The following is a 19,995-nucleotide window of genomic DNA, read 5'->3' as shown; positions in this document are numbered from 1 at the left end:
CCACCACATGGAAGCTTCTGTGCCATGAACACCAGCTAGAGTGGCAGAGAAAGATCAAGAACCTCCCAAGTCTGCTTAAGCACAGAGCCCTCAGCTGGGCATAGGTGAGGTCTTCAAGCTACAAGCAAAGAGCGAAGAGTGGGGCAGGGTTCACATTTGCTTTCCAAGGTCCAGTCCTCTGTTTCTGGAAAGGAGGAGGTAGAGAACACCAATGCCCTCAACACAGTGGCTAACAAACCTTTGCACTCCTAAGCATCAATCACTGGGGGTACTTAGTGAAAAGACATTCCTGCCCTACCCAGCTCTATCACAGTAGGAACCACAAACTCCAAGAGACTCTGATGCTGATGGTCCAAGGACCAAATAACCTTGAGCCGCTCCTGGGAGAAGACAGGCTTGAACTCCCAGAGAATGTCAAGAACACACTACACATGCAGACAAGTTGATTCCTCCCTCCAGACTTCAGTTTCCCCATCAGTAAGAGGGGGTTGGATAAGATATCCCTCAAGGCACCCAAAGGACATTCCTGTATAAGACAAGGTGATTGGCAAAGTAGAAGGTAGAAAGAAAGGCCTGCTGGCCATCTCTGGCCTCCAACCAAAATAACACCAACCCACCTAAGCAATGTGCCTCTTTGCTAGAGAGCTCAGCAAGAACAGTATCCCATAGGGACATGTCAGAGGGACATAGAGTCCTAAGAAAAATGAGGTGAGAACACCAGTTTCTAATTAACACCGAGAAGCATTTTTCCATCTCCTGGTGAGCTCTATAGACTCAAGCTGTCAAGCTCAGGGCCTGGGAGCTGAGAGTTCTGGGCTCATACCTGGCCCTGCCCTTAGCAGGCGGATGGCCCAGAAACATTCCATCTTTACTTGGCTTCCTTCCTTCTCTGGTGAAATGAAGGGAATGGAACAATCCGAGTGGCTCCTTTAAAACAAAACAAATGCAAAACACCTTCCTCATTCAGAGCAAAGACTCTATATACATTCTTCTAAGTCGAAATTCTAACCATACATGGTTGTGTGGCCTCTGAAACTGAAACCTGATTCAGGAGCCACTTTACAAAACATAAAGTGGGTCTTTCTACCCTGACCTACCTTCCTTTTAAAAAAACAAAACAAAACAAAAAAACATTTTATTTATTTATTCATGAGAGACGCAGAGAGAGGGACAGAGACACAGGCAGAGGGAGAAGCAGGTTCCCTGTGGGGCTCCCGATGTGGCACTCAATCCCAGGACCCCAACCTGAGCCAAAGGCAGACACTCAACCACTGGTAGCCACCCAATCGTCCCCTGACCTACCTTCCTGCTCCCTCCCCTCCAAACAGCCAAGGGGAAACAGCCAAACTTGGTACCAGAGGGAATTAACATTTACTGAGACCCAGTGATATGCCTGGCATTTAAATATGATTATCTTCCTACAATGGTACCATGCAAATGATAACCTTTCCCACGTATGCAGTGACCAGAGCAAAGTTTATTAAATCTGGTACCTTGTCCCTCAGCCTCACTGATGATCTGTCCTGTTCATCAGGCACTCGTTTGGTTTAGGGGTAGCCCACAAGCTACTGGCCAGGGGCAGGGTACAGTGTTCTTTGGGGCCAGGGAGAACTTGCTCATCACCACATAAATGTCCCTGCTGCTGACCATGTGGCAGCCGTGCAACGCTCTGATGAGGCTGCCTTAATTATAGGCACAAGGATCAAGCCTATCTGGGTATCTCCTAGAAATTTTGGTATGCGTAGCTTTGATTGCTTTTGCAGTAAAAAGCCAAGGTACGATGCAGGAAAACAAGCTAGCCCAAAGATGTTCTGCCCAAGTTAAAGAATCTGTCAAGTAGGTGAGCAGATGAATGGCATTACAGTGGGAACACAACGCGGGGACTCAATCCCAGGACCCCAGGATCACGCCCTGAGCTGAAGGCAGACACTCAACTACTGAGCCACCAGGCGTCCCTGCTGGGGATTCTCTCTCACCCTCCCTTCTGCCCGTCTCCTTCCCCTACCCCCCATCACCATGCACTTGTTCTGTTGTTCTGTCTCAAATAAATAAATAAATCTTCAAAAAAAAAAAAAAACGACGACTCAGTCTGTAGTTGTGCAGACTGAGAGGAAGCTCAGTCATGGAATATAAGTGGGTGAATTCAAGGTGGAAAAGTAGCTTTTTTCCAAGTAGCTCCTTTGTCCACTTGCAGCCCAGAGCAGCACCCAAGCTCATGTATTAAATTACTATAAATTAACTTTGTTTCTGATGCTTTAGCATCTGGGGCCTCAACGACCCCAGAGGCTGCCCCTCCCACGCTAGATTATCAAGGACTATTCATAAGCAAACCAACCAATCCAGAGACCGTGCCCCCAACCACCTCCTCCCAGGGCTTCTGCTCTCAGGCCACTATTCCCCTGCATGAACCACTCCAGGGCCAGGTACCAGAGCAGGGTCGGCCCCTAGGCCCCAGGACCACGCCTGAGCCTGTTTGCTCAGCCCTCGCCCATTCCTTCCCCTGGACACCATAAGGCTCCTGTCCAGGTTTTCCCCTCAATCTCGCTGCCTCCAGACCAGCTCTGGTGCTTCCCCACATAGCCGCCCCTGGTGGGGGGGGGGGGGGGGGTGCCCTCTTCCTCTTGAGAACAGTGACCAACACGCTATCTTTCAATGGTAATTGTCTGCTTATCGGTGGCCTCACAATGCCTGAAAAACAAGAAAACCTACATTTTAAATAGATCTGCACAGTCCCTGCATCATCAGACCCCCTTGGGAGCTGGAGGGGTTGGCTGTGAGGGAGGGACACAGGGGCAGATCAGATTCAGCTTCACAGGAGCCATCTTCTAAGCATCTGCAAGCACAGCGGGACATCTGAGGTGTCTTCTCTCTTTAAATTCATTCTGATTGAGGCCCATTTCATTTAAAGTGTTACCCAACTGATGCTGCATTGTTCTCATTTCTATAACAGTGCTTCCAGAATATAGATGGTATTAACATAATTCTCTCCTTAAGATTTTATTCATTTATTTGAGAGAGAGAGAGAGGAAAGAGAGAGGGAAAAGAGTGTGGGGGGTGGGGGCGTGCACAGAGGGAGAAGCAGACTCCCTGCGGAGCAGAGAGCCCACTATGGGGCTCAAACCAGGACCCTGGGATCATGACCTGAGCCCAACGCAGACGCTTAACCGACTGAGCCACCCAGGTGCCCCTAAGTATATTCTTTTTTTTTTCCCCAAGTATATTCTTATTAATATACCAATCCCAGTAAATTGGATGCTCTGGAATTAGATTGTGTGTTATATGTTAATTAATTGGTCCACTCAAGTTTTATATAACTAGGAGACCTCTGAAGCATTAAAACCATTTCTATATGCTGTGAGCTGAGATATACAATCTGTACAACTAACCTCATATTCATTTCTAAATGTCCGTTGCTTTTAAAAACAAAGCAACAACAAAAACCAACATCCACACCCCCAGCTAACTTATTAGTATTTTATTAGTTTATTAATTCATAGATTAATCATGGAGAACTGTCATCTGAGAAAACATTTCTTCCTTATTTTGTCTTTCTCTTTTTAACCTTTGCAACAAAGTTTATAAAATTCTTTGCTGAGAAAACATTTCTAAATTTTGTGCACCCAAAATAAAGTATCCCTGCACAGCAAAAACAAATAAAAAACAGCAATAAATATTTCATTTAATTCTCAAAACCACACCCGAAGCGGGTGTTAGTCTTTCACAGAAAACACTGGCTGACAACAGGTTCAGTAAGCTGGGATAGAGTAGAGAGAGCCAGAATACGAACCTAGGTGTATCTAAATCGAAGATTCCTGGCTTTTCATCTGACACCCAGTTTCTAAGAAAGGATAATTAATAGTGTCATCCAAACTGGTATTGCCAAGAAGGGGAGACTTTTTTAAATTTAACACGTGCTGGATATCTTTCATGGATAAACACAAGGATCTGCCCCATGCTTTTTCTGGCTGCACAGTGTTCTACTATATGAATGTTCCATATTCAATCAGTTACTGTGGGACAATTATGATCTCTGCCCCAAAAGTAATAGAGGTGGATTCCTCCTTCATTTCTTACACACCAAAATGAATGCCAAAGTGCCAAAGACTTGGGAAAAAATATTTTTTAAAAACAGGTGTATAAATTAAAATCCTGAAGTAGAGAAGGCCTCTCCCATATGGGACCTGAAGTGACACACAAAAAGAATCAAGGCAAAATCCAAAAGTCTGATCCCATAAATATTTATGAAAACCTATACTGTGTAAGAGAAAAAGAACAAGCAAATAAATGAAAAAGGAATGAAATAAATGAAAACAGGGAAAAATAGTTTAAGATTTATTTATCTAGGGGGTGCCTGAGTGGCTCACTCCATTTGTTAAGCATCTGCCTTTGGCTCAAATCATGATCACAGATCCTGGAATCGAGCCCCATAAGTCAGGATCCCCACTCAGCAGAAAGTCTGCTTCTCCCTCCCCTCCCCTTCTCATGCACACACACACTCTCTCTCTAATGATTAAATAAAATCTTTTAAAAAAAAGATTTATTTGAGAGGCCATGTGTGCACACAGGGGGAGGGGCAAAGGCAGAGGAAGAGAGAGAACCTCAAGACTCTCTGCTGAGTGCAAAGCCCTACAAGGGGCTCGATCCTAGAACCTTGAGATCATGACCTGAGCCGAAATCAAGAGTTGGCTGCTTCTTACTGAACCACCAAGGCGTCCTTGGAAAAATATTTCTAACACATTATCCCAAATATGAAAAGAGCCTATACAACTAAATAAGAATAAAAATCCCACTCGAAAAATGGGTATGGGCACCTGGGTGGCTCAGTGGTTGAGCATCTACCGTTGGCTCAGGGCGTGATCCTAGGATCGAGTCCCACATTGGGCTCCCCACAGGGAGCCTGCTTCTCCCTCTGCCTATGTCTCTGCCTCTCTGTGTCTCTCATTAAGAAAGAAAAAAAAGAAAGAAGAAAGAAAGAAAGAAAGAAAGAAAGAAAGAAAGAAAGAAAGAAAGAAAGAAAGAAAGAAAGAAGAAAGAAAGAAAGAAAAGAAAGAAAAGAAAGAAAGAAAGAAAGAAAGAAAAAAAGAAAGAAAGAAAGAAAGAAAGAAGATGGTATATCACATGAAAAGCAAACAGAATATTAATAACCAAATAACATAAAAATTATATATATTCAGGGGCGCCTGGCTGGTGGTTGGTGGAGCAAGCGACTCTTGATCTTGGGGTTGTCAGTTTGAGCCCCACATTGGGTACAGAGATTACTTAAAAATAAAATCTTTAAAAAATATATGCATACATATATTCAATATCAGTGCAATAAAAATTATGAGAATACCTTATACTTTCCCCACTACTTTAAGGTTCTTAAAAGGTTTTGGCAAAGGCAAACAGACATCATTCATTCATTCAAATAAGTCATGTGGGCAGCCCAGGTGGCTCAGCAGTTTAGCACCGCCTCAGCCCAGGGTGTGATCCTGGGGACCCAGGATCGAGTCCCAGGTCAGGCTCCCTGCATGAAGCCTGTTTCTCCCTCTGCCTGTGTCTCTACCTCTCTCTCTCTGTGTCTCTCATGAATAAATAAATAAAATCTTAAAAAATAAAAAATAAAAATAAAAAACAAAGAAGTCATGGTATGCCAGGCACTAAGCTGGGAATAGCAGAGAACAAAGTCTCTGCTTCAAGGACTTTATATTTCAGGTGTAGTAGAGAGAAGGAAGAGAAGAAAAGGCAGGAGGAAATAAATTATTTGATACTTATTTTTTGTAGAATTACAAATAAGTACACCTTCATCACAGGGCAACACGGCAATACCTATCAAAATGTTGTACTGGCAATTGTTATTTCTCAGTATTTATCCCGCAGATATTCTCACTCTTGCTTAAGCCTAAAATACGTGCACATGCAAGCTCACTGCAGTGCTGGATATAATTCTGATAAGGAAAAAACGAAAAAGACAAAAAGAAGAAAGGAGGAAACAAGCCTGATGTTCCTCAACAGAACAAATTATGGGACATCCACACAATGGATCATAACGTAACAAGGAGGGATCAACTTTTGTTTTTTTATTTTTGTAATGTACCCACATGGAAAGACTGAGAATATTTTTGTTTGAGGGGAAAAGAGAGCAAATGGCTGAAAATAAGAATACGATCCCATTTCTCTTGAAAAGAAAGGGGCAGGGAGCACCTGGGTGGCTCAGTTGATTAAGCACCTGACTTCTGATTTCAGCTCAGATCACGATCTCAGGGTCATGAGATAGAGGCTGATGCAGGGCTCTGGGCTGAGCTTGGAGCCTGCTTAATATTCTCTCTCCCAGGTGCCTGGGTGGCTCAGCTGGTTAAGTGGCTGCCTTAGGATCAGGTCATGATCCCAGGATCCTGGGATGGAGTCCTGAGTTGGGGGGTGGTCCCTGCTCAGCAGGGAGTCTGCTTCTCCCTCTTCCTCTGCCCCTTCCCCACCCCCCACCCCCACCCAGTCACTCATGTGGGCATGCGCACCCTAAAAAAAGGGGGGGGGAGGCACACATTTCTATTAAGTATGTATGTATATATGTCTATATAATTAGATATGGGTTAATGTAGGAGTAAGAAAAATCTGGAAAGTAGGATTATGGACCAACTTTCTGGAATACAAATTTGTGTACTCTTTGACATTCTGTTTTACAGTAAGCATGTGTCACTTTTTTACTCAGAAAAAAAAAGCAATAAGAGAGAAAAAGCATTTTTAAGAAAAAAGTAATATATTTAAGAATCATGTGGTTTACTCAGTTCATATTCCCAAACTTCAAGCTGTAAGTTAATGTGGAAAGAAAACGTCAGCTACGGAGAAAGTCTAACAAGTAACCCTCTGCCTCATTCCTTAAATTCAAAGTCACCGATATAACTGGGGAGAGCAAGCAACTTAACTGTGCTTTACCACTTGCCAGACACTTGGGGACTCACTTAATTCTCAAGGCAACACACCAATGAAACCATCCCGAATCCGAGGCTTCTGGAATTTAAGTGACTTTCCTAGAGTAGAAGCTGGTAAAAAGGCAGCTGTCATTCTGTTCTGGTCTAGGAGCAGGAAGACAGGACTTCCCCACCCTCAGTTCTTATCTCTCTGGCCATTCCCTCAGGTCACCATGGGTGGAGAGCAGGGGGGGTGGGGAGGAGGGCAACGGATTATGGATTTCTGTTCAAGGAGGCATTGTCTACCCCTCCATTCCTTCAGTGGTCTCCCTGACTATCCTCAGAGCTGCACTGGGAGTAACAGGTGGCAGGCACTGCTCCCAGAAACGCCCAGGCCAGGGAGGGGGGGTGTCCTCCTCATTATTACATCACACCACTCAACCACTCCCCAGGCTTGCCTAATTGCATGACACAGGAAAGTGGATTTCGCCTCTCTCAGCCTATCTGTAAAATGGGAATACCTTTTGAGAAAAGGATTCAAAGGAGTAGCAGAAAGTATCCGTAAATTCTACAGTGCCGAACAAAGGATCTCACTAAAGGCAGAGGTCCTTGCACAAAGCTTTACTTCGCTCAGGATTCAAGCAAAGTAATCCTCAATAAAACAGCCCACATCATTTAGGGAGGGGTCGGGTGACTTTTGTAATCAAAGTTAAAGATAGCATTTTAACAGCCTGTGTAGGAAATGTCTCCTCCAGGTTATGTCTATTATCTGGTTGTATAGTGAATGAAGAACAGAAAAGTCCAGCAGGCCTTCTTGGCTTTAATCTGTCCAAAGCTTGGACACCTCGCAGTTCTAAGAGATGCAGTTTTTAGTTCTAGCACCAACCTTGTATTAATCTTTGAATTAGGAAAAGGATCAAAACAGTAAAAACAAAACAAAACAAAACAAAAAAAACCTGAAAGTCCCAATTTGATAAACCTTGTTAACCTCCAAAATAGAATTGGGGTAAGAGTAGGGCAAAAAATAATAATAATATGAAAGTAAACAAGAATACTCTTTATTATTAATAATGGCCAATATGTGAGTGCTTTCTATGTGCCAGAACCATTTTCAGTGCTCTACAGGCATCAACTTATTTTATCCACATGGTAGCACTGACTTTACAGAAATGTTATTTCCTCTATCTTACAAATGAGGAATGGAAGGTAAGAGGGTAAGGACTTGCCCAGGCGGCTGCCCAACAGTTCAGCCTCCTTGAGGCAGCTGGAGAACTTGGCAATCTGGTCTACCACTCCAGCCATAGCATTCACACTTTCCTTTGTATTCCCCAAACCTCAGTCATCCTAAACCACTCAGGCTTCTTCGGACAGGCAGTGTGCTTAACTGCACCCCCATCCCACCCCTACACACACACACACACACACACACACACACACACTTCATTCTTGCCTTTGTTGGTGGCTTTTCTTTCTTCTCACTAAACCACCCTCTCCTTCCAAAGGACAGGAAGTTTCATTCCATGAATAAGTGAAAAAGTAAGATTCCTGTAAGAATCCATTACTATATTTAAGATCCAAGTTCTTTGGAAGGAAATACTAAAAGGTACCTCTGTAACAAGCCATTCTTGCAAAGCTAAAGCTGTTCCTTAAGCTCCAAGCCAAAATTCCCCACACAGATTGCCTGGGGTTTTCTTTCTTCTCTTTTCCCTGAATCCTCCTCCCCCACTACACCCCTTCCTTCTGGCTCCAGCCTTCAAGAAAGATCGGGCCACTGACAAAAAGGTTGATCTGGGACTTTGCAGACCTCCATGTAATAGCTGTCCACCTATTCCTTAGGACTCCATGTCAGAGGAAGAGGACATACTTTGTTTTACAAATAATATTCACCATATATAAAATTAGCCATTGGTGATAAGACACCCATATGTAACACACTGGCTTGACACTGCTCTGAGAAATGAATATCCAATGGTTTAAATGTCTTTCAGACACAGCATCCCCCACCCCCACCCCATGTTTTCAGAGAACTTTAAAAACACCATTACAAGGAAAAGATATGGCATGGCCTCATAGAAATAGTACAAAAGACATCATAGAAATGTAATAAACATCAAATAGTATTAGCTAACTCTTCAATTAATCAAAAAGGTTTTAATGGATGTGTCAAAACTATTGTTTTTAACTGAATCAATGACCATTTGTCATATGACAGAGAAGTAGAAGCTACTTTAAATAAGACATGTTAGGCGCCTGTGTGGCTCAGTGGCTGAGCACCTGCCTTCGGCTCAGGGCGTGATCCCGGGGTCCTGGGACCCAAGTCCCACATCGGGCTCCCTGTGGGGAGCCTGCTTCTCCCCCTGCCTCTCTCTGTGTCTCTCATGAATATATAAATAAAATATTTTTTTAAAAAAATAATAAATAAGAGATGCTGAAAAAGATATTCAGTTCAGCATTATTAATAACAGTAACAAAAAGGGAGGAGAAAAAAATAAAATGAAAATAAAATAAGTCATGCCTACTGTTCAATTTTCTGAATATCTATAGAACACCTACATCAGTGTCAAGGCACTACGCTTAATGCTGGGGATACAATGTTTAAAGAAAAACAGACATGGCTCTGCCCTCCTAGAGTTTCCACTCTATTATGGGAGACAGACATTAAAATAATTACATTGCGTATTTTCTTCCAGCATTTATGCCATTATACTCTCCTAAATAACAAAAATAGTAAGATAATATGCAGACATTTTAAATGACAGTAAAGAGGCTCTAATAATGACAGAAAACGTTACTACAAGAATAGTATTTAATAAAACCAAGAAACAATTTCATGAAGTATATAATCTCATCAATGTAAAAGGAAAGATATACGAAAGAGATTTAATGATAATAAAATCCATCTATAATAATATATGATAGAGAATAGCTAAGAAAAATGATGAAAAGAACTTCTACACTCAAATAGGGAAACCATTTCCAAGCCACAATGAGTAGCTCAATGTGAACTGGAGCAAGAACCGATGAATATCAGGGCAACAGGACAAATACCTATATTTCTGGACTAATGCTCTAGAATACAGCTTAAATGTTCCAAAGCCACATTTTAAGCCAGTGAGAGAAAGATCAGCTAGGCAATAACCAGTAAGTTAACTACTTAGAAAAATACATAAAGTTAGACCTTTAAAACATCAAAAATTCCAGATGCAATGTGACAGTATAAATCTCACTGGTAAAGCTAAAATATATATATATATATATACCATTATATGTATATAATGTAATAATAATTCAAAATATCACTAGATACTTATTTAGTTCCCAAAAAATATTCCAAATGCATTTCAAGGTTGAAATTTAGAAACCATGAAATGAAATTTAGTGATCTTTATGTGATTTCAGGGTGGGCAGGCATTCTTAGAATCGAAGAAAAACTATTTCAAAAGACCGGGTTTACAATAAACATTTCAAATATATTCTCACACAGAAAAAAAAAAAAAAGACCTAGATCCCACAGCATAAATACAGGTATCACACAATAAATATAGGTAAATGGCCAGCAACCAACATGGAAAAATGTTTGCAACAGATAGCAACTTAAAGATTGACAGTCTTCACATAGGGTGTGCTCTTATAATCAATAAGATATAAGCATCCCAATAGAAAAATGTGTGAAGAACATGAACATAACTGATGGAGAAATTTAAAAGATCAAGAAACCTATTTTACAATATTCAACCGCGTGGCTGCATACATGCTAGCTTATCATAACCACAATGACAAAAGTGCTGCTTTAAGTTCTAAGTTTCACTACTCAGATGAAGAGCCACAATGTCCACTATCAGAAAAGAAACAGTAAAGTGTGCCCTGCTGGCTAGAGTATAAGCTGGGGCATTCTGCTGAGAAGGCAATTTGGCAAAAATGCATAGGAAGCCTTATTGTAACTCTCCATCCAATAATCCTACTTCAAAGGTAATTTATTATGTTTTTTAAACATCTCACACAAAGACAACAATTCAAAGCTCGATGTCCATCCCATGAAACTGGTTAAAGCCATAGCCCTATTAACATGTGATACTATGTAACCACTACAAAAATTTAAGTCCTCAAAGCTTCTCGATGAACTACGAAAAGCTCATATTTCTAATAAATGAACGGGATCACAATTTTAAAAGACACACAAATATATGTGGAAATCAGGTTGGCAGTGGTCTTCAGGTGAAATCAGAAGAGATTTTCCTTTCCACTTTCTTCCTCATACGTGTCTAAATCATCTGAATTTTCTATAATGAGCATGTGCTATTTTAATAACCAGGAAAATGCAACTCAAAAAATATCTAAAGTAAACACACCAAACTGACACACGACCATAAGGCAACTCTTTTCCCCTCTGTTTTAACTTTTCTATACTGATCAAAGGAGAAACGAAAAAGCCTAGTATGCCGATCGCCAAACATGGTGCAAAGTTGGCTGACTGCAGGGGGGAGTGGTGGAGGGGAGGAGGAGGCGCGGGAGGCGGGAGGGCAGGGGCACACTCAGCGCGCAGGGCCACCCCCGGGGCCCCAGACATCATTCACTCCTCAGCACCGCAGGACGGGGCAGGACGGGGCAGGGACGGACGGGGCGGGAGCAAGACCAGCCTTGGAGCTCCGTGCTCCGTGCACGTCAGCCCCGGCCCGTTTCTTCAGGCTACGTTTAGGCAAAGAAGCAGAGGCCCAGGGAGGAAAGCAGAGCTACAGGAGTTGGAAGCACTTGATGTTGTCTGAAAGAGAAAGAAAAACGGCCAGAGCCACTCCACAGACTAGCGCAGAGGCACGGACGTAATCCTCCCACAGGCCACATCACCCGCCGTCAGGGCCCGAGTCGGGCACCCCCTAACCCTGGCTTCGGGCCCCGGCACCCAGCTGAGGCCACAGAGCTCCCCTCGGAGAGCATCATGCCCTTCCACTGAGCCATGTCAACCATGGGGGGACGGGGCGGCTTCCGTCCACAGGTAGGGCCACTGCTAACTCTGAGCCGGTGCCCCAGCCCAGAAGCTGGCCAGCGGGCAGAGGACGGCCTGATGATCAGGCTGGATTTCCACCCTCCGTGGGCTCTCCAAATTAAGGCCTCTCGGGTTCTACAGAAAGGAGGCAGCCCACGTAAGACGAACTGCCACCACGTTGCAGCTCCCCCGCAATTCAGTGCAGCCCTACAGAAACCACCGTGCTCCCCCTGCCGCTCTGCTCTGCCCGTTTAAAAACACAGGGTCAATTAATCCCCTCGATGCCAGGGTGTCTACGAGGTGACCCAGGAAGGAAGCGCAATAAACACTTACGCATGATCATAGAGAAACCACGAAAACGCCACCTGTTAGGACACTGATCCACGTGTCCTGATAAAGGGAATCAGCAACCCAACAGCCATTATCATACCAGGCACTTTAAACAGCTGCATTCTTTTAAATGTCACAAAATTACACTTCTCAGTTTACACAGGGAAACACCAACACCCAGGCACAAGTGGGTGTGAGGGAGTGCTAGCGTGGAGATGCAAAGTGCAAGGCCCTCCGCCACCCTGTGCCACGGCTCAGGGCTCAGGACAGGGTGGGCGGGCCTGTCGCCAGCGCCACCGCCACCCCCACCCCCACCAGGGGCTCCTGTCAGCCCCGGTGCTGCGTGGGGATGGGGACAGCAGACCTAGTATACATGAGGAGCCCCATCTCCACCCAGGAAGGGCCACCAGTCACGGTCACGGTCACGGTCACTAGTCACTCTAACCACGGCCAAGCGCTGAGCCTCCGCCCCGTGGGGGGCCTGCACCAGAAACACGACCTCGGCTACCCACGGCCGACCTGGGTAACCCGCTTTCCAGATGAAGACGTGGAGACTCGGGGAGGGCACAGGGCTAGGAAGCGGACAGAACAGTCTCGGTCCCCGCCAACCCCACGGTGACCGGGTAAGGAGGCCCCGCTGCGGCACCCGCGCTCTGGCCACTACCTTGGTTGAGATAGGTCAGAGTCTCCTCGTGCAGCTTCACGGCCGGGGACGTGGCAGCACACAACACGTACTGCAGCGGCGGCAGGCGGGCCTCGTTCTCGGGGGACAGCTGGGGCTCCTCTTGCTTGAAGATGGGCAGGGCCAGCACATCACTGCAACACAGGGTGGGGCGATCAGGAGCAGAGCCCCGGGGAGCCCGCGGGCGGAGACAGGGCCAAGACGGGGACAGGGACCCTGACCCGCGGGGGGCCTCCAGGGCATCGCGGCACAGCACGCGACCTCACCTCCCGTCACCCCCATACGCCCAGATGCTGATTTCAAACGGAGTCAACCAATCCTCCACGATTCTATCTTTCACTCAACGGCCCTCCAGAGAGTAAATCAAAGGAGGCAAAAATGCAAAGTTATCTAATATCTACAAATTACAGAGAAGAGAAATCTCTGTGACAAGGGGACTGGCAGCAGCGGAGTGAACTTTAAATGTCACCTGGTTTCCATCCCCAAGAGACTGCTCATTATGGGGTCTTGCTCTCAGCATTAGAACCTGACCAAAACTTTTTCATTTTTTAAGTAAACCCTTCTTTCTATTCCTTGGTGGATTCTCAGACCAATTCAACCCTGTCCTCAGGCTCCGTAAACTATGCAAATGAAACTGCATTTCACTCGTCCAGGCCGAGACCATCCCAATCATCCAAAAGGGCCAGATGGCCAATAATCCTTATTTTAAGGATCATACTAAGATCTCCTAAATGCAAAAGGAGGAGAGAAGAAAACTTCGGTGTTTTTTGCTTTTTTTTTTTAAGAGTCCGGTTTTAATTCCGTTTTCTTATCCAAATGCAAAATAATCAAGATGTTCAGGGATTACAAAACTCGCTTCCACCTCCAAAAACAATCAGCCTCATATCAGCCTAGGACTGGTCTCTAGATGTACTTTTTAAATGCCCTTACAAGGGAAAAAGAAATTCTTGAGGACATAAAGCGCCTGTGAGCAGGAGAGGTTCATTTAAGAACTGTGAATCCTAAGCAGCGTAGAAGCAAGTGCCCCAAAAATGCTAGTGCCCTTATCTTGATAATTTCCTCCCTGAGGATCCCAGGTTATGAGTCAGATCCACCGACCCCACTTCAGTGTATAAACAGCAGTCACTGGTACAATCTGTTCCTTGTACAACACAATAAACGAGTAGTCTAAAACACAAACCAGGAACACACCCCAGTAATCCCAAACAATTCTTAGACGTTAAAGTCTGGTGTGGAGCACACCTGGAAACTCTCCTGTGTGGGGGCCTCCCTGGCCACTGTCCCCAGCCCAAAGACAAGAGGCACAGTGCTCTCTTGGTCCCCCCCCACACACACACACACCTCACCTTCCTTTCACCACACCAACCCACACTCCCAGCCCAAATGGTTATCTAGGAACACAGGAGAAGCGGGCAGGCCTGCTCACCTGGGGATTGCATAATTCCATGTTTGCCCAGACTGTGTTAAGTTAATAATCCATGGGCTGCCTTTAAAATAAAATAAGAATGAAAGAAAGAGAGAGAAAAAGCAGGGGTGGTAAAAACCATCACTCAGCAGTAACTTGTGTCAAGCCTGGCATCCTTATTTGCCAAGAATAAAAGTCACAAGAACATCAAACAGAAAAGGGGAAGAAAGGAGTATAGGTCACTACCCTGGTAAGGTCAGACAGCTTGCAGAGGTTCTGTAGCATAAGGAGATGATGGAAAAGAAAATATAAAAACCAAGGAAAAGGAGAAGACTCTCGCTCTGGAGTTGGGGGAGCCAGTAGCATATTCACTGACCCTCCACTTTGGCCTTCACTGAGGTCAGCTTCTAAAAGGGTGAAACCCCAGCTTTCAAGATGTGAAAAAGAAAAGAAAAAAAAAAGTTTTTTTTAAAATAGCGTGGACTAAATGCTTCCTCATCCATGGTCCCTAAATGACCCCAGAAACCAATCTGGCTTTATGGCACCTTTCACCTCAATTTCCTCCAAACATCCCAACCGGCTCAAAACAACACCAAAATCCTAAAAAACTGTGCCTGAGGAATTCCACAGACCAATTTCCATTTCAGAAGCAGAAGCACCTTCCATACAAGGAGAAAATTATCCCCTGATGGGATGACATTTTAAGTATCCAGGAAGTCTTAAAAACCCTCACATTCCACTCAAGGTCACCTTCAAACTCATTTTTTAAGACAGGGCAACATATTTAAACGGACAGAAGCTAAAATCTAGGCGAAACCCCAACCCTAACCCATCATCACACAGTACAATCTAAATGGACTCCAAAAAAATAATAAATAAATAAATAAATAAATAAATGGGCTGCACTGTAGCATCTCACACAGGTAAGTGGATAAATTTTCTGCAGAGACTAACATCTGCCCGGGGGACCTCTGACATCTCCCAGAGCCACGTCCCCCTGGTCTGCAGGGAGGCTCCTGTTCCTTCACTGGGATGTGAGACTGACTTACAACACCTCCTAGTACTCAGGCCCATGCATGAAATGCAGGAGCCACATGAGCTGGACCCAATCATTTCTTCGCTCTGGGCCTGGCGACGTCCTCAGGGGGGATCAGTGGACACAGCGACCCAGGCCGGGATCTCGCTGCTGGACCTGAGCGGGAACTGGGGGGGGGGGGGGGGTGAGAGCGGCCCCGCCTCGGGGTCACCAGGGCCAGCGGCCCCTCCGCCTCGCGGTCCACTTCCTCCGAGCCCGCACCAGGTGCCCCTTGGGCTAGATCCGGCACATGCATAAGCCACAAGCCGCGGCTGGGATGGGGCTGCAGACGGGCAGAGCTGGTTCAGGCCCCACTGCCCGCGGCGCAGGGAAAACGGTCCTGCGGGCACCGAGGCCACCGGGGCGCCCGCTTCCTCGGAGGGGACGGGAGCACCGGGGGCAACAGGCAGGACGTACCTCTCCCTCTGAAGAGCGCTCGTCAGGTCCCTGCGGGGGGAGAGAGAGGCCATCAGGGGGCAAGCGCGCGCCCGCGGGCCCGACCCCGCGCGGGACCACCCGAGGGCGGGGAGGGGCCGCCCGAGCTCCCCCCGACCCCGACCCCGCTCTCCCCCGGCCCAAGGGCGCCCAAGGGCGCGGCCCAGACCCCCGCCCCCGCCCCCGCCCCGCCCCGACTGCCGGCAGGAGGCGCCCTCTCCGCGCACGCAGGCGGACGGACCCACGGACGGACCGACGGACAGACGGGCCGACGCGGGGGCTGCGGCCAGCAGGTGCGCGCTCTCCGTCCGTCCGTCCGTCCGCCCCGGGCGGGAGCCTGCGCGACGTCGCTCCCGGGCCCCGAGAGCCGCTCGCCGAGGGGGGGGGGGGGCCGGGTCCTGCGGCCGCGCCCAGCCCGGGAGCCCCGACGGCGCCCCCCCGACCCCCCCCCCCCCGCGCAGCCCCCACCTCACCGCAGGTAGCTGCCGGCGCTGTGCTGGTGGTAGTGCTCGGGCTGCGTGTGCCAGAACAGCATGGCTGCAGCCCCGCCGCCAGCCAGCGGGAGGCGCGCTCCCCCGCCCGCGCCCGCGCCCGCGCCCGCGCTCCGAGCCCCGGCCCCGGCCCCGTCCGCGGCGCCCCGGCCCGCGGCTTTATGGACCGCTCGGGGGCGGGGCGGGGCGGGGCGGGGGCGGGGGCGGGGCCACGGCCGGGACCGCCCCCAGGCGGCGGGGGGGCGGGGGGGCCTCCGGGGGCCGCGCACCTGGCAGACCCGCGCGGGCGCCCTTCCCGGGAGCGAGCGCGCCTGGGGCCGCGGGGCCGCGGGGCTGCGGGGGCTGCGGGGGACCCGGCCCGGCCCCTCCCCCTCCCCCCCGAGGGCGGGCCCGGGCGACCCTCGGCGCCTCCCCGACGGCCTCCGGCGCCCGGCTCCGCGCCCAGGGAGGGCCCCGCCCGTGGACGTTGGGGCCCCCGCACCGGCGCTCTCCGCCCCGCACTCGCTCCCGTCCCTTTCTCCGCACTCTACACTCTGGGGAGCCACAGTACTCCTTAGTTTTGTTTATCGATGGCCTTTCCCCCGAATGTAAGCTGCAGCAGGGCAGGGCCTGCGCCCTCCGCTCACCGTGTTCTCCCACTGCCTAGAAAAGTGCTTGGACCTAGTAAACGCTCCGTAAATATTTGCTGAATAAATATGAAAAAAAAAAAAAAAAAAAAAAAAAGGAAGGCATCGAGTGGGTAATCCGAGAAGGCTTCCTGGAGGAGGCGACATTGAGCCGACGCTTTGCACACTGGGAGGAAGCATCTCTGAACATCTGGAGGGAAAGTGGCCCCAGCGATTGCCGAGGCAGACGGACCTAGCAAGGCTGGGCTGGGGCTGGGAGACCGAGGAGATCTAGGAAATAAGGCGAGAGAGGCGGGCAGCGCAGAGCACAGAGGGCCTGGCAGGCCCCGGCTCCTAGCTGGGATTTCTTTTTTTTTTTTTTTTTATGATAGTCACAGAGAGAGAGAAGCAGGCTCCATGCACCAGGAGCCCAACATGGGACTCGATCCCGGGTCTCCAGGATTGCGCCCTGGGCCAAAGGCAGGCCCTAAACCACTGCGCAACCCAGGGATCCCCTAGCTGGGATTTCTTTTCTTTTCTTTTCTTTTCTTTTTTTTTTTTTTTTATTTATTTATGATAGTCACAGAGACAGAAAGAGAGAGAGGAGAGAAAGAGAGAGAGGCAGAGACATAGGCAGAGGGAGAAGCAGGCTCCATGCACCGGGAGCCCAACATGGGATTCGATCCCAGGTCTCCAGGATCGCGCCCTGGGCCAAAGGCAGGCACCAAACCGCTGCACCACCCAGGGATCCCCTAGCTGGGATTTCTAAGTGCGCTTTAAGGAGAGGAGTGGAATATGTGATTTACCTTTTGGAAAGATCAGTCTGGAAGAAGTGTCGACAGTGGGTTGAGGTCAGTAGGGAGAGAGGGGAGGCCATCGAGCCAGGACTCACCCCCAGCACATGGCACAGCGCCTGGCACAGAAGGGCTAGATGTTCTGTCTCTGAGTGTCGATGGAATGGGATGAAGACCCATGAAGATCCAGTCCTGAAACTCCCAGCTCCCCCAAGCATGGATGTGGGTAAGACACCCCCACCCCCACCCCTGCGCTCACAGCAACTCTTCCTCCAGCACAGGCCTCAGCTGGCGAGGCACTTCCTCTTGGCACTCTCAGGGACTACTACCTCCCCGCTGCTCCTCTATCCCATGAGGGAAACAAAAGTGTGTCATTCCGATCCCCCTGCGAGGATGAGGACGGACTTTCTGTGTGAGCCACACGGAGTGCTGTAAGCAGGTAGCTCCCAGCCATCAGCCGGGTCAGGGACAGCCTTCGCTGTGACAGCCTCTTCGCCCAAGGCCACACCCAGGTAGGGGCGTCCGCATCCAAATGGCTATTGAGACAGGAGAGTGAAAGTCTGGCCATCTCTGCGGATTGGCTATTTCAGCCCCAGGACTCCCTCGAGGGGCCAAACGCGCTGTGGGTTCCTCCCATGGGCCCTCCCTCGGTCCACTCTGGCTTCCTTCCTATGCCTTACACAGGTGTTAATCTCAGGGAAACATCCTAATAAACATCCTGAACACTAAGCTCTGTCTCAGAGCCCGTGACCAGCACCGCATCGAAACGGGGGACTCTCGGGGGTAGTGCGCAAAGAGCACACCCTTCACTGGACAAATACCCCAGAGCGCCTGCCCTGTGCCAAGCATGGCACAGGGTGTGGGCTTGTGCTCCAACTGGGAAGGCTGGTAGGAAAGCAGCAGTAGAGGCTGCTCTGGGGGTATGAGGGAGGCTTGCAGAGCTCTGGAAAGACAGTGATGTCTCCTGATGGATGGGTAAGTGGAAGTTAGGCCAATCTGTGAAGCGGGAGGTTGGAGGAGGGTCTCCCGCTGAGCACACAAGCAAAAGCCCAGAGGAGGGGCACCCGACATGGGAAACAGATTACAGTGGCCTAGACCTGGGTTTTCCACCTGATGCTGTCAGGATCTGTGACCCTGGGTGGAGTAAACTGACTGCCTGCTGCCTTTCCCATCAGGAGGGCCCTGTGACTTGCTTTGACCATAGGATGTGGTGGAAATGATGCTGGCCCTGTTCCAGGCTGGCCCCTATGAGGCCAGGCAGCTTCTGCCTCTGCTTTTCCCCACTGTGTAGAGTGGGGACCAAAGCCCTGCCAGCTCCCAACTATTCTGGCCTCTAGCAGAAGCCATCTCAGATTTGCTCCAGCAGACGCCACATGGAACGAGTGTGAGCCCTGCCACCGAGCCCTGCCCAAACTGCAGACGTGAGAGCCCATGCTCTTTGGCCACCATCAGTTCCTATCCAAAAGGCCCTGCATTCCTTTCTTGGAACAAGGTTGGGCAAACGTGCTGGGATCCAGATGTATATCTGCTCCTGAGTAGCAGCCCAGGGCTCCACAGAGTCCTCAAAGGACAACACCCTCTTGGCAGCTCCAAAGGGGTTCCAGCTGCCCTTGGAGGAGGTCACCATGAAGGATCTGGGCCTGATGCCAGAAAGGATGGTTTTGACAAATGAATAGGAGTTTAAGGATGGCCAAGGTAGTGGGGTGAGGGGCAGGTATGCTAGCCAGAGGGAAAAGCCGTGTAATTATGTTTATCCCAATATTGTTTATAATAGTAAAAACCGGACATAAGCTAAATGTCCATCACTAAGAGGCAACATACATCATCGGTGGCCTGTTGACATGAAATACTCTACAAACTTGAAAATGAATTAGAGCTCCATGGATGACGCTCCCAAACGTAAGGTAGGGCAAAGAGAAGCAAGAGGTAGGTTACATATTGTATAATACGCTTTACTGGGTTTAGAAACATGCAGAATAACAGTAGCTCTTGTACAGGAGTCTACCTACGTGGCTAGGAAGTAATAAACACAATTCTCAGAGCAGGGCTTACCCTGGGGAGGAGGGCTCATGTAGAGGCTCACCCAGGAGCCTTCAACTGTAGACCATTACCATAAGTAGCCATTAGAACCTTCTTTATATATGCTGGCAATCTGAAATATTTCATTACTAGATCTATTTTATTCTTTTAAAGGTCTTATTTATTTGAGAGAGAGACAGCATGAGCAGGGGGAGGGATAGAGGGAGAGGGAGCAGCAGACTCCCTGCTGAGCAGGGAGCCCAAAGTGGGGCTCAGTCCCAGGACCCTGAG

General features: G+C 48.4%; 1 protein-coding gene across 1 annotated transcript in view; it reads right to left on the bottom strand.

Moving 5' to 3' along the window:
- TFCP2L1 (transcription factor CP2 like 1) overlaps window positions 1-16,414 on the bottom strand; it is a 56,982-nt gene extending 40,568 nt beyond the window's left edge. The window contains exons 1-3 of the mRNA XM_041739595.1: window positions 16,269-16,414; window positions 15,778-15,807; window positions 12,863-13,014 (exon numbers count right to left, since the gene is read on the bottom strand). Of these exons, the coding sequence (XP_041595529.1) occupies window positions 12,863-13,014; window positions 15,778-15,807; window positions 16,269-16,330 (244 nt within the window). The 5' untranslated portion in view covers window positions 16,331-16,414. The remainder of the gene's footprint in view (window positions 1-12,862; window positions 13,015-15,777; window positions 15,808-16,268) is intronic.
- Between the last annotated feature and the right edge of the window lie 3,581 nt (window positions 16,415-19,995).

Source organism: Vulpes lagopus, chromosome 24 (genome assembly GCF_018345385.1).
Source record: "Vulpes lagopus strain Blue_001 chromosome 24, ASM1834538v1, whole genome shotgun sequence".
Lineage (NCBI taxonomy): Eukaryota > Metazoa > Chordata > Mammalia > Carnivora > Canidae > Vulpes > Vulpes lagopus.
This window is presented reverse-complemented; position numbering and strand designations above follow the sequence as displayed.